Here is a 13,260-nt window from a genome sequence, read left to right as displayed (position 1 = left end):
TTCAAAATGAGACTGTACCATTTTTTTTCTTTTTCATGATTTGGCTTGAAAAGCAAAAGGCTTATCTAGTTGTGATACCTAAAAAAAAAAATTTTAAAGCATCTTTCAGGATCAAAAAAAAAAAATCACTGTGGTAGCTTAAAGCATATTCCTGAGTTCAAGCCTCAATTATATGGATGATACGTACTTTGGGTTCTAAAAAAGGATATGATTGCATATGTGAAAATGAAAGTAGAGTTTGGCATGTGAACCCTTTCAAGTTAGCCGTGCATTTCAGAGTTCTCTTTGTGTCCTATGTTAACCAAAAGAATGCTTATATGGATTCAAAGCATAACTTCATAAGAATGAGGTAATCTTTAAGGACACGAGTCTCTATGTGCTTGGGTCCTATATGGAACTGGGACTTGCCCTACAATCAGCTTTGCTATTAGATTTGATAGAGCTATTTTGCCAAAGACCATTTAAAACAGAATTTCCAAACCTTTTTTTAAGATAAAAGCTCAAGAATATTGTTTTACTTTTATCTATATATACCAGTGGTCACTCACATTAGAAGACACTCAAAAAAGAAATCAGCTTGTTTTTTAAGGCTTTTCTGTTTATTCTCTCTTAAGAACCAGGCCCCAGAAATAGGCACCCATCCATCAGGATTCCATAACCAACAGCAAAGTCTGTCCTGGGACAAGCTGGATCACCTGATGAATGAGGAACAACAGTTACTTTGGCGAGAGAATGACAGAGTCCCAACCATGGTACAGAACACCAAACCGGAACTCATACTCTCCCGGGAGAAGGTAACTTGAAAAGTTGCACGTGGTAGCCTAGGTTTGTGAGTCAATGTTTGATATGATTGCAGTGATTCTAGGGTAAGGATTTGAGTTTTCTGGTGTGGCAGACTTATTTTAAGAATGTATAATTTATCATTTACTTGCAATATAGTTTTATCATGATATGTTTATATACTATTTTTTGTATAAGCAGTTCTATATTAAATCTGTGATTTTATAAATGGAAATTATGTTAACCATATATTCCTCATTCAAATAGGCTAGCCACCAAGACTGGTAGTACAAAAATGGCAAAACTAAACTCAAATCTTGTTGGTTTAACTCTTTGTAAGAGGAAAAGTTGCCCCACTTTAAAGACGCAGCATTTCAAGGCTAGAATGGTATTTAAAGATCATTTTTTTTTTCCAGCTGATGTTTAAATTCTTTACCTCTGCTGAGTGGTCAAGCAATTCTTTTTTTAATTTATTTTTAATTGAAGGATAATTCCTTTACAGTATTGCATTAGTTTCTGCCATACATCAATATAAATGAGCAACTATTTGTAACCTATGCTTAAATCTCTCATTTGATAAAGAACTCTTAGGAGTCAGATATTCACTAGAACTGCTTCGCTGTGCCAGAAACTCTGTTATCACTAAAGTTGCAGTGGTGAACAAGACTCAACATGGTCGCTGTCTTCATGGAACTTAGCTGATGTAAATGCACTATTCAGGTGTGAACAGTCCTATGCAGAGTCAGAGGAACTGTCACCCCCTTCACTCCTAAAAGTTCTGCTTATGTAGACACACAGGTGCCCACAGATGATGTCTCTTTGCTTGGCGGCCACATTGCTCTACTGACTCCCAGTGCTTTGGCTGAACCAGAAGTCCCCTCTTCCCTGTCTGATGCTTATAGTGTTGGATCAGGCTAAAAATAGATTAACCTAGAAAGGATCTTTTGAAATTCAAAAAAGTAAGCTTCAAAAATTGGCAGACTTGACTGGAAAAAGCTTTTTTAATACAACAAAACCCAAGCACTGAATAAAAACTTTCATTATGTTAGCTTTTTGTTTTTCCTGACTGGGTGGTTACGTTAGCATTTCTTCCCCTTATGCTGGTTCTTGTTAGGTCCGTCAGCTGGAATCCAACCTCCCTTCTCCTAAGCACCAAAAACATCTAAACTTCTCAGGCACTGTGAAGCCCACAGAGCAGGAGAAGTTGAGCTTAAAGAGAGAATGTGAACAGTTTCAAAAGGAGCGATCTCCTGCGAATAGGAAGGTGAGTTTTTGAGTTAATACCACATGCCTATATGCTGACTCTGATGCATCCCTAAATGTATGTTTCTTCCCCTGTGTGCTTCCAAGGAAATGACTAATGGCATATTTTGGTTCTTCCTTTTATCTGCACTTTTGTCATCTTGTCAAAGCAGTATCATATTCCTTTTTGATTGAGCGACTGCTAAAAAGGAGCAATTTAAGTTTTCATAAAGAAGATGGTTAATCATCTTCATTAGTATATAAGCCTTTGTAAATTAGTAAAACATATATACCTGAATATTAGGAATATTTTAATTTGGCTAACTATTGCTGTATAATAAAAAGACAAAACATTCATGTCTCAGTTTCTGTAGGTCAGGAATTTGGAAGGAGCTTAATGGAATGATTTTGGCTCAGGGTCTTTCCTGAGGTTGCTGTCTAGATATTAGCTGAGGCTGCAATATCCGAAGGCTTCACTGATGCTGGAGATCATCCACTTCCAGATTTATTCAGATAACGTGTTAGGAAGAGGCTTCTGTTTTTTGCTGACTGATTGCCAGAGGCTCAGTTCTTCACTACCGGGGCCTTTTCTCACGATGCGGCAATGAGTGATACAAGAGAGAGATTCCAGAAGACCACGATGGAAACTGTAATATGTTTTATAAACCAATCTCAGAAGTCACACAACATCACTTCTGTATTCTATAGGTCACACAGACTAACTCAGGTATAGTGGGGGCAGGGGACCAGGCAAGGGTGTGAGATAGGGATCAGCCGGACCCGCTTAGAGGCTGGCTACCACATGGTTAAACCTCTGTAACACGATTCCATTTGCTTTGTATTCTTTGTTCCATGAAGTTTGAGTTCTAGACCAGTGTTATTGTGGGAGTTCTTGTTACTTGTTTTCCTTTCTTTCTTTTTCTAAACTAAAACTCAAGAGTTTTCACTACAGGCACAGCTTGGAGATATCCCGGGTTCAGTTCCAGACAACCACAATAAAGTGAGTCACACAAATTTTTTAGTTTCCCAGTGCAAATAAAATTATGGTTCCATAATTATGTCATTTAAAGTCTAGGTTATATTCAAGTAAACGTTTCAGAAAGATGTTGGGTTTCATCCAGCTGCTCACCAAGGGGAAAGTCTAATGATAGGTTTTAAAATAACGATGAATTTAATTTAAGTGCGCCTGGAAAGCGTATGCTGAATTCCATTTAACAGTTCTTACTACCCTCCTCAGCTCTTTTGATGGAGGCCAAGATTAGCATTCTAGAATTGTATCATATGTTTTCTACTTAGCAATATTCTGAATCCTTGAGTGTCCTCTAGCTCATTAGATTCTCATAAGATCCTGTACCAAAGAGAATTCCAAAAGTGGATCCTCATAAAATTTTCAAATTTCTCTTTAAAATTGAGAAAAAAGTTAAATAGATCAGGTTTTGTGTACTCTGTTTTCAGACATTTTTCCCTACTGCAGATCCATAGTAGATGATCATGATCTCAGTTACTGAAATACCAGCATTTAAAAACATTTTTATTATAGTTTCTTTACAATGTTGTGACAACATCTTTAATAAAACATACTATAAAATATCAGAGTGCATGGCTTATAGTAGGGATAAGTATTATTTTATGGAAGTTTTCTTTTAGTGATATATACTTACAACTGATTATGCATGTATATGTACATGTGGGGGTGTGGGGGTGTACTGGGTTGCAAGATAAAATGTATTTTGTACAGTGAGTGGCATTGAAGTTTGAAAGCTACCTGCCTTAGGACTTTGTTCTATGTGAGGAGTGGTGATTAAAGCTAGACTACTTAAATATAATCAGTGCACTGAATTATTTGTTCTTTTCCCTTGATGAATGAACTCAGCTTTCTTCCAAGAGTTGAGATTTCTGATTAGTGTAAATTTGTCAAAAAAAAGTAGAGCAATTCAGGTTGTTTTCTTTTTTTTAAGGGAGTTTTATGTTTTTCAACAGGTTGGTCAGATAAAATCCCTTGAACGAGAATTAGAAACAATTCATCTGGAAAATGAAGGCCTGAAAAAGAAACAAGTAAAACTGGATGAACAGCTAATGGAGGTAAGTTTTTAAGGCAAATGACCTTAGCTATGAAGAATATTTTAATCCATGAATGACCCATTTGTTGAGAGAGGCTAGCATAGCATTAAATTCCTATTACGAAAACAGTGAAAATCTAAGTACATTGCCAAGCTGTACTCTTTGGTTTGTCTTACCAAGTTTGATAGATATTTTTGCTAATTACACAGCTGTAGGAATATATACTGCTTCACAGAAGAAGGAATAATAATAATAATGTTGACCATCCTAAAATGCGAGGACCTGTGCCTCAACAAATTCAAGTGGCAGGGACTCTGTCCAGTACTAACCTAGAGGTTCAGAGCTCTCTCACCAATGCTGTGGTTTTAATAGTTTCCTGATACCTCCCCCAGTATAGTGTTTTATAGATGTGATGTGCTCTGTTACAACCTATTCAGTTAGGAAGTACATTCAGGGAGTTTAAGAGCATTAGCATTTAGACATTTAATTTTCAGGTGTTGCCATTGTTCATTTCTACATTTGTAACTCAGCACTGCCTTGGGAAAGGTACATCTGTTAAATATAAAAGTGGATTTGTAAAACTTGTCATCTTGGACATTGAGTTTCTAGTCTAATAGATTGCTTGCTGAACACCAAGTGCAATTATAGGATGTAAAACAATTTATGTAAAATCTCCCTTAATAAGTAAAAATTTCATTGAGGTACTTTACTTTGGGTAATAAAAATATTAGTTAGTCCAGCATTTAATGACCTGTAACATTATATAAGGTAGAGAAGTATGGGTAGAAAATCTTCCTGTGCTCTTAAAAGTTCCGTGTATACAAATATTTTAAAGCCAGAATTATAGGAAGAGAGATATGTAAGTATTTTCTTTCATGAAGCTGGACATATGCAAAGATAAGTTTCAATAGATGCTTGGTTTTTAAATATGAAATATGGGCAAACATATCACATTTACATTTAAATGACCACTAAGATTTCTGTCAATTTTATGTTCTCTGATTTATCTACTAATAGGGAGATTAGTGACACTATAAAGAATGAAATCCAGACCATTTTTGTTTTTCCTTCTGCATATAATAAATGTGTTTATTAAAACTTTGAGCTTCAGTCTGTGTTTAGATGTAGATATGCTTTTCTGATGAAATAATTACATACTGTAATGAATGAGAGATCTGAAGCCACACATGACATGTCTAGTACCCAATTGGAAAGTAACAGGGTATACTTAATCACTGTTAGATCCTCTCCAAATGCTCTTCCAACAGTCTGTGTCTTCTCCCACCTGCTCTCTTTGGCCTCATATGCCCCCTTCTCTCCCAATCATATGTTACATGATTAGTCATCATAAGCAATTTCCCCTCATTACTTTTCCCCCTGATCTGGTAGTAAATATTTGGTAGTAGATGAGGGAAATTGAGTGTTCTTGGCACTGGAGCTGAAAAACGAAAAAGCGTGAATTTTTAATTGGAACACTGTAAAGAACATCTCATACACTATTCTAATGAAACTTCCATTGAAATAAGACTGAGCTGTGAACTCTGTGCAGACATATAATTCAATTCTTTAGCAGCTTTATTAAATGTAATTCATACACTACACAATTCATTCATTTAAAGTGTCTAATTCAGTGATTTGGGTATATGACATTGTGTTTTAATTTATACTAAGTGTGTATATATATATGGAAATATATATATATATGAATGATTAAAATGGCAAATTTTGTTAAGTGGCATTCAGTGGCATTAATTACAGTCACAATGTTCTACAACTGTCACCACTGCTTCTAAAACCTTTTCATCACCCCAAACAGAAACTCTAACCATTAAGCAATAACTCTCCATTTCCCCTTCCCACTGGACCTATAAATTGGATTTTTATTTATGCTGTGCTATCTAAAGATTAGACCAAATTTGAGGACGTACAGTGGTTTTTCACACCATTTTTTTGCCCAGCTCATCAGGGGATAGGTACATTCTTCTCACTCCAGCATGGATTCTCATCAGGTTTGGGGGAGAGGCAGTAGGCAGGCAGGGAGATATTCCTACATCAGAATCTTTGGTATCAAGGAATTTAGGGAAAGCTTTCTAGGTGATTCTATCTGATGTATGCACTCCCGTGGGGGAAGGAATTTCTTCTCATCGCTATAGGATAGTTTAAAATCACTGATTAATATAACATACCCTTACCCCAGGGCAATTAAAGATCCCAAATTATTAGACCAGGAAATGGAAGAATTTGCCTCCCACTCCATGGTTTTTTCAACTATATGAAGCAAAGTTCTATAAAACAATTTGTTTTGAACACCTAAAAAAAAAAGTTACAGACTGTTAGCAGTTCTTATAGTCTGATGTGTACCTCTGATAGCCAATAGTTCAGACACTTGAACAACAAAAATGTTTTGTGGTTTATGTCCTGCATCTCCACAAGGCAAGGTATTTAACATCAGGTCTATTCCATACTGCACTTGAAATCTTCTAAATTATTATATTGAAATGAATGGAGGTAAAGAAGCAAGCTCATAAACCAACCAAATTACAATAGATGAGGAAGTGGCTGCCAAATTAAGAGCTGTTTGACGTTTTAATATCTGTAAAATTTATATACAGAGAACTGTAAATGTTGGTCTTTTTAAGTTCCTACTGACTAGAGCGTATGTGTTAAGGTATGTAGTATACCCTGTTTTGTGCTGTTCTTTCTCTTTATAACTCATATTTTCTTTCTCTTTTATAACTCCTGTAATTCTCTTTTTTATCTATGGCTAACCTGTACCTAGAACTCTGTGGTTGGAACTAGCAGAGAAGGGTGCAGTTCTCTGCCTGAGATAGTGTGTGAAGGTAGAACATTCTCTTTCAATGAATTTCATAGCATGGAGACATCTCATCAAACCCCTTATTCATGTAATCATTTCTACTACTATGACAGTTAATACATACTTAAGAGCCAATATTCAAATTCATTTAATTCTGGACTATATCTGTTTACATTTCCATTAGGATTTTCTTCAGTATTTAAAGATGTGGTGAAGAAAATCATCCCACTGATACAAGATCAGGGGATCATAAAGTGGTGGGTTTTCTAAATCTATAACTAGAAATATTTCAAAATGGGTAATACCCCACCTCAGAAATTTAAATTTAAGGAAATGGATAGTGGCTCTGAAGTTTCATGATAACATTTAATTCTAGAGGGCCTTTTTCCCTTCTCACATGCCTGGGGGTGCTTCCTCATGAGTTTAGTACTTGGTCATATTTGTTGCATGTCTTCCATTGAGCTCTGTGTCTACTGAATGTGTCCACAGATGTGAAGTGGCATGCTTCACTGACCAAATGCAGTGCCTTCTTTCCCTTGCCCCACATTTGATTGGCATGTGATACACATACCATTTCCTCATTGTCTTGAATAAATCCTTTCATTCCATGTTACTTCAATTCCCAAATATTCTGGAATATCACCTTATGTCCTAGAATTGCCTGTCTGATAAACTAAGATAGATTAAAATAATTTGATATGCAAGATGAGATTCTCAAAACAAATTGCTAACTTAGAAGAAAAGTAGTCATTGGACTGCTTTAAGAATCTTTTTGGGGAATTCCCTGGTGGTCCAGTGGCTAAGACTCTGTGCTCCTGATACAGGGGGGCTGGGTTCAATCCCTAGTTAGGGAATTAGATCCCACATGCCACAACTAAGACTCTATGCAGCCAAATAAATAAAAATAAATGTGTTTTTTTTTAAAAAAAAAAAAGAATCTTTATGAATGGTAAGTGGCAAAACTCTAGAGCATAACCTCTTTCTACCCTTTGCCTATTCCACCTTTTTTTTTTTAAAGAGGGATAATTAAATGTTCTAGTGTAGGAAGAAGAAAGGAAAATCCAGACATACGTGCACCATGTACCTCATTTTTATTGTCGCTTAAGATTGAGGAAGTACAGTGTAAGTCTAAAACTTTTAAGGCCTGCTTATTCATTAAATGTATTACCTCCTAAGCAAAATGATTTTTTGTTTTTACTTGGGATCATGTGCTGCCTGTTTTCAAGTTATCAGTAAGTCTGAGAGGCCATTAATGAATCCGTAGACTTCCTTTCTCTCTGCCTGCTACTTTCAAGGCAGCTCTGTGACTGAAGGCATGGTAGCTGACTAGGGCTCTGCTCTTATTCTCCAGATGCAGCACCTGAGGTCCACTATGATGCTTAGCCCATCCGCTCATGCTTGGGAACTGCAACTGCTCCAGCAGCAGGCCTGTCCAGTGGTTCCCAGGGAGCATTTTCTGCAGCTTCAACACCAGCTGCTGCAGGCAGAAAGGATAAACCAGTGCCTGCAGGAGGAACTTGAAAATAGGACTTCTGAAACCAACACACCACAGGTATGATGATCTTTTTCTAATAGTAAACGCAGATCACCTAGTTTAATTTTACCTATTTGGAAGTTACACCAGTTCAAAGGTGGGGATGAAGAACCTGTCTTTTGTCAGTTACACCTTACCTGTATTACAAATCCACAGAAGTGCAGTGCTGTTTGGGCTTTGGTCTTGGTTTTTTTGCAGTGCTACTTTTGAGCTCTCAGCTGCTAAGCTGGGTAATTAGGAGTTCTGGGTCTCGTGCAAGTTGCTAAGCGATGATGAAGTGTCAGGCTCACTTGAGCATACTGTGCAATTGACCTAACATTCTTGTCTGATGCCAAAAATGTTACAGAATTCAAGTGCAACTCTAGGATATGTATTACTAACAAAGCATCCTGGGTTTTCTTGTACTAGAGGGGTGTGGCCTGCTAAGTTCCTTGGAATTCACAAATGGGGACTTTTCACAACTATTAAAGTAGAATGTGTCATCGGTGACTTTTTTAAGTTGACATAGTTCGTTTAGCCTATTTTTTAAATGATCTAGTTTGAAAAGCTATTTTTAAGAAAATAAAGATCTTCCTCTTCCCTTTGAATTAGCATTATCCTAGCTCACTACCAGACACAATCTTATATTACCTAAGTTTTCAAATAGTTAAATTTTCTTTTTAGTGCTTCATTCATGATTCTCTTCTTTCAGAAGTCTCTTAATTCTTCCTCAGAATTAGGAATAAAATTAAAAACACTCCTTAATTTGAAGAATTCTAGATTAGTTAATTCTAGGTTGGATAACTCTTCTGTTTTCAAAATTTACCTTGCCTCTCAGGTGACATTTGACAAGGAATTTTCCAACTCTTTTTCTGTAATCTGGTCACAGTTGCTTTGCAAAGTCATATTGGCACCATACATTGGAGCAATTTTGTTTTCTTTGCCTACTAGTATATATCTATCTTTTGCATGATGTAGTAGTCATCTGTTCTTTCTAACAAAGGCTTAAAATCCATGTTTTTGGAAGCTTCCTACATTCAATTTCCAAATACTAAAAGTTAATTCCAGAAGTAACATTGTGATGGTAGGTATTGGACAGATGCTTCAACTCTTCATTATAGAAGTGAATCATAAAACTTGACCTCAGGTTTTAATAGACATTTTAAATCAAATGATCGAACTAAGATCCTACTCATTACTCTCTCATATATACTACTTTTAAAACATGCTCCTCCCAACCCACCTACCAGTGTTTAAAAGTAAAAAGTATCCCTTTACTTCAATTATTTGAGGATTAGATAGACAAAAACTGTTAAGATTTTGTATTTAAAAAGAGAGAATTTTTCCAGCCAGATGGCAGAGTGGACTGCTTATTGCTCTCACGAGAAGGTGCTGGCAGGCTCTCTCTGTTTCTGGTAACTGAGCTGACACCGATTTTAAGAATACAGAATGTTGTTAGAATCTGCATGTTGTCTCTGCGTGTGGAGTGATGTGATTTCGTCTGCCTTGTGTTGCTTCGCTTGCATATGTAATATTGATGTGTGCTTTTAAAAATTGTTTGCATTATAAATGTGTGAATTTAGATTCCCCCCAAAAGCATAATCTTGACATCAGGGTGAAGTGTACCACTTGCCTTCTTTCTCTAGGCCTTGCTACCGGAGCAGCGAGCAGTGCACGCAGACTCCTACAGAAGGATTGGGCACCTGTGAAAACTGGGCTGTTATTGATGGCATTTCTTACCATGGCAGATACTCAAATGCACACACCCACACACACCACACAAATATAGACATAAGCTGAGAAATGTTTTGGAAACAAGTGCTCTTTTAAGTTTTATTATTATTATTAAGCCTTTGCAGTATTATGTTTCTTATTTATGTGAATCAAATTCACAAATTTCAGCTTGTTACACTTAAAGAGTATGAATTTGAGATTCTTGAAAGGATGTGAATTTTGTGAACCAAATTCACAAATTTCAGCCTGTTGCACTTAATTATTTATACCATCTAAAGAGTGTGGATTTGAGATTCTTGAAAGGATGTATTCTATATATTTTCTCATTCCATACATTGTAAATATTTTTAACAAAAGGTACTGCTTTTATATATGGAATTTAAAGAAAATCAGGATTATTTATACTGTTTTATATATATAAGATGTATAATACTTTTTTGACAGGAAAAAGGAAATTTTTGATGAAATAAAATAAATTTTAAATATATGACTGCTTTTGTTTTTCCTCTTTCCCCACTCTTTTGCCATGCCCCATGTTCTTTGAATTAATTATCCAAGTTTTTTGCTTTGCTTTGCTTTTTCTTTTTTTTAAAGGCAAGTGAAAATCTGGCATTTTCCATTTATGTTTGAATTTTATACCTTTTAAAATATAGGATTTTTAGATGCTCTTAGGACCTGGTTTCTTGAAACTTCTACATTCATCTTTTGTCTACTACAGTTTTTATCTTTAAATTAGTTGCATGGCTTAGTTATTTCTTTTATGTTTGAATAAATGCTATTATTTAACACACAAACAAATGTTGGCTTTCACCTCACATTTGGTCATTCTTTGTGTTTTTTAAAGAACACTTTGGGGTATATTTTTAAGGACAGGTTATGCCATCAGCTACTAACACCTGAGTCTTGCTTAAACATTCGAAGAACCTTTTAAAATCTGAAATTCTTTATGTGAACATTTTGGTAGACCGGGAGAAGAGGTAGTCAGTTGCACTCTAAATCTTGTTCTAGGTCCCTCTGTACTCCAAAACCCATACACATCTTAATCCATCACTGTTGTATAAGGAGAGGAGGAGAAGCCAGCATCCTTTTTCTGCCCTATTGTTTCATCTAGGAGCTCTTTATGGGGAGAAAATTTTCAGTTTTAAATATGTTCTAATGATAAGTCCATCCTCCAATTCAGGTATTTGCTCCACATTGACAAGTCAAATTGGGAAACCAATAATTAGAAGAACTAGTGGGAAGAGGCTACTAGAAACACTAACACCCTCACAGTAACCAGCCATTTCGAAAATAAAACAGACACACATACTGCAAGCTGATTAGAAATGTTAGGTGATCCTGAATAAACTCAGGTTTTATTCATTTTGTTGTTGAAAGTCCCACAGTATTGCAAAGACCCAAATCACAGATGAAAGATTGATAACCATCTTTTAATTTACTTTGGATACCTATTTTACTGTAATAAGTACACACAGATCTTAAGTATTGGTTTTAAGACTTTTGCTTTATCTCGGGGGAAGGTGGTAGCACAGGTAAGATTCTTTTTTTTTTTATCTTTGATTCTTTCTCTGATAGGGTTACCTTCTAACCTGTGCAACCCATGCAGTGTTCAGAACTCCCATTTCATCAGAAATCCACCCTTGCTATTTAAAAGCAAACATTCGCTGTCCTTTCTCTAGGCCTCTTATGGGGAAAATTAACTACTAGTGCTTTCTCATGGCATGATTTTCAAATAACAATATAATTTTTTTTCTTTTCCTTCAGGGAAACCAGGAATACCTGGTAACTGTCATGGAGGAACGAATGTTGGAAGTTGAACAGAAATTGAAACTGGTGAAAAGACTTCTTCAGGAGAAAGTGAATCAGCTCAAAGAACAAGTGAGCTTCCCAGGTCATCTCTACCCACCCATCTCACCTTCTGCTTTAACTCCAGTTTTACTTTCCTTTATTGCTACTAACTTGCTAACTTTTATTGTCTAATAAAGGCAAATTCTATTATAAACTCCTAAATTAGAAGAATTTAGGAGTCACTGTTTCCCATACCACTTCAAAAATATGAATTCTGTATTCTACATTGTCTTTTCCAAAGTTCTTTTGAGTCATATGTTTGTCTACAATTTTTTAAATGTATATTTGCTAACAGTGACTCGTGGACCTAAAGCATTTCTAATGAGGTTCAATCCAAATTGAATTTTTATAGATTTTTTTTGCCCGAATAAACAGAAATTTTATATTTATTAAAAAAAAATGGGATAATAAGTGTAACTTTAGCTTTCCTGTTTGCAACAACTATGACAGCCTCAAAATCTAACTTGTGACTATAGCCAGACCCCAAAAGGCTGTGTTTTGAATCAGAATCTTGACTCTCAAATTCAGGATCACCAAGTAGGCTGAGCTTTTTTTCTTGCTGGCAGCAAGTGTGGCCTGAGTGCTTATAAATTATTTGTGCATCCACTGAAGAGACATAACAGAAAGGATTACTTTCTAGGGAATTTTATAACCTCTCTGGAATCTGAGATTGAGACAAACTGTGACGGGGGTAGGAGGGTAAAAACTGCCCAACCTGGATTTTTAGACATGTAGAATCCGAGAAGAATAATCCCAAGGGAATGGTGGACAGGAACTTTCCTGTGTCCTAAATCTTAATACACAGAATGGAGAGAAAGAGAACGTCCTGTACTTAACATTTATTGATTCAGTCCCTTACTCATTTATTCAACACCTAGTCACTACATGCCAGGTTCTGTTCCAGGAACTAGAAATACAACAAAATCCCTGCCCATATGGAGTGTAGTTCACCTACATGGTACTGACCATTGGCAGTACTTCCAGTAGCAGTTCAAAAACAAAGAAAATGGGTAACATGGGGTGTGGACATCTACAAACACTTTGGCATTAACAGTTCATCCTATTCTGGGAGAAGCAGAAGAAACAAGAGAGGGGGGAAAGTAGACAGTGGAGGGTCTTAGTGCTAAGCCACAAGAGTTTGGATTTTGTTGTGTACTGGATAAGAGTCGCTGAAGTGTTTTATAATGGAAGGGAAAGAGGAAAGGTTATACACTAAAACAGTTTAATAGAAAATATTAGGTTTTTTTTTTGTTTAATAATGTTAGTT

At 36.0% G+C, this 13,260-nt stretch overlaps 1 protein-coding gene across 9 annotated transcripts in view; it reads left to right on the top strand.

Annotated features, from left to right (window-relative positions):
• The window catches only part of NIN (ninein), a 101,566-nt gene that overhangs the window by 83,840 nt on the left and 4,466 nt on the right, over positions 1 to 13,260 (top strand). For 2 of the 9 annotated variants that reach the window (XM_070469108.1, XM_020897981.2), the window contains 6 exons: positions 615 to 794; positions 1,895 to 2,044; positions 2,975 to 3,022; positions 4,003 to 4,104; positions 8,250 to 8,450; positions 11,910 to 12,023. In XM_070469108.1, the coding sequence (XP_070325209.1) occupies positions 615 to 794; positions 1,895 to 2,044; positions 2,975 to 3,022; positions 4,003 to 4,104; positions 8,250 to 8,450; positions 11,910 to 12,023 (795 nt within the window). Of the gene's footprint in view, positions 1 to 614; positions 795 to 1,894; positions 2,045 to 2,974; positions 3,023 to 4,002; positions 4,105 to 6,862; positions 6,924 to 8,249; positions 8,451 to 10,057; positions 11,889 to 11,909; positions 12,037 to 13,260 lie in introns of those variants that run through there. The other 7 variants (XM_070469109.1, XM_070469110.1, XM_070469111.1 and 4 more) reach the window with 6 other exon arrangements.

Source organism: Odocoileus virginianus, chromosome 6 (assembly GCF_023699985.2).
Source record: "Odocoileus virginianus isolate 20LAN1187 ecotype Illinois chromosome 6, Ovbor_1.2, whole genome shotgun sequence".
Taxonomy (NCBI): Eukaryota; Metazoa; Chordata; class Mammalia; order Artiodactyla; family Cervidae; genus Odocoileus; species Odocoileus virginianus.
This window is presented reverse-complemented; position numbering and strand designations above follow the sequence as displayed.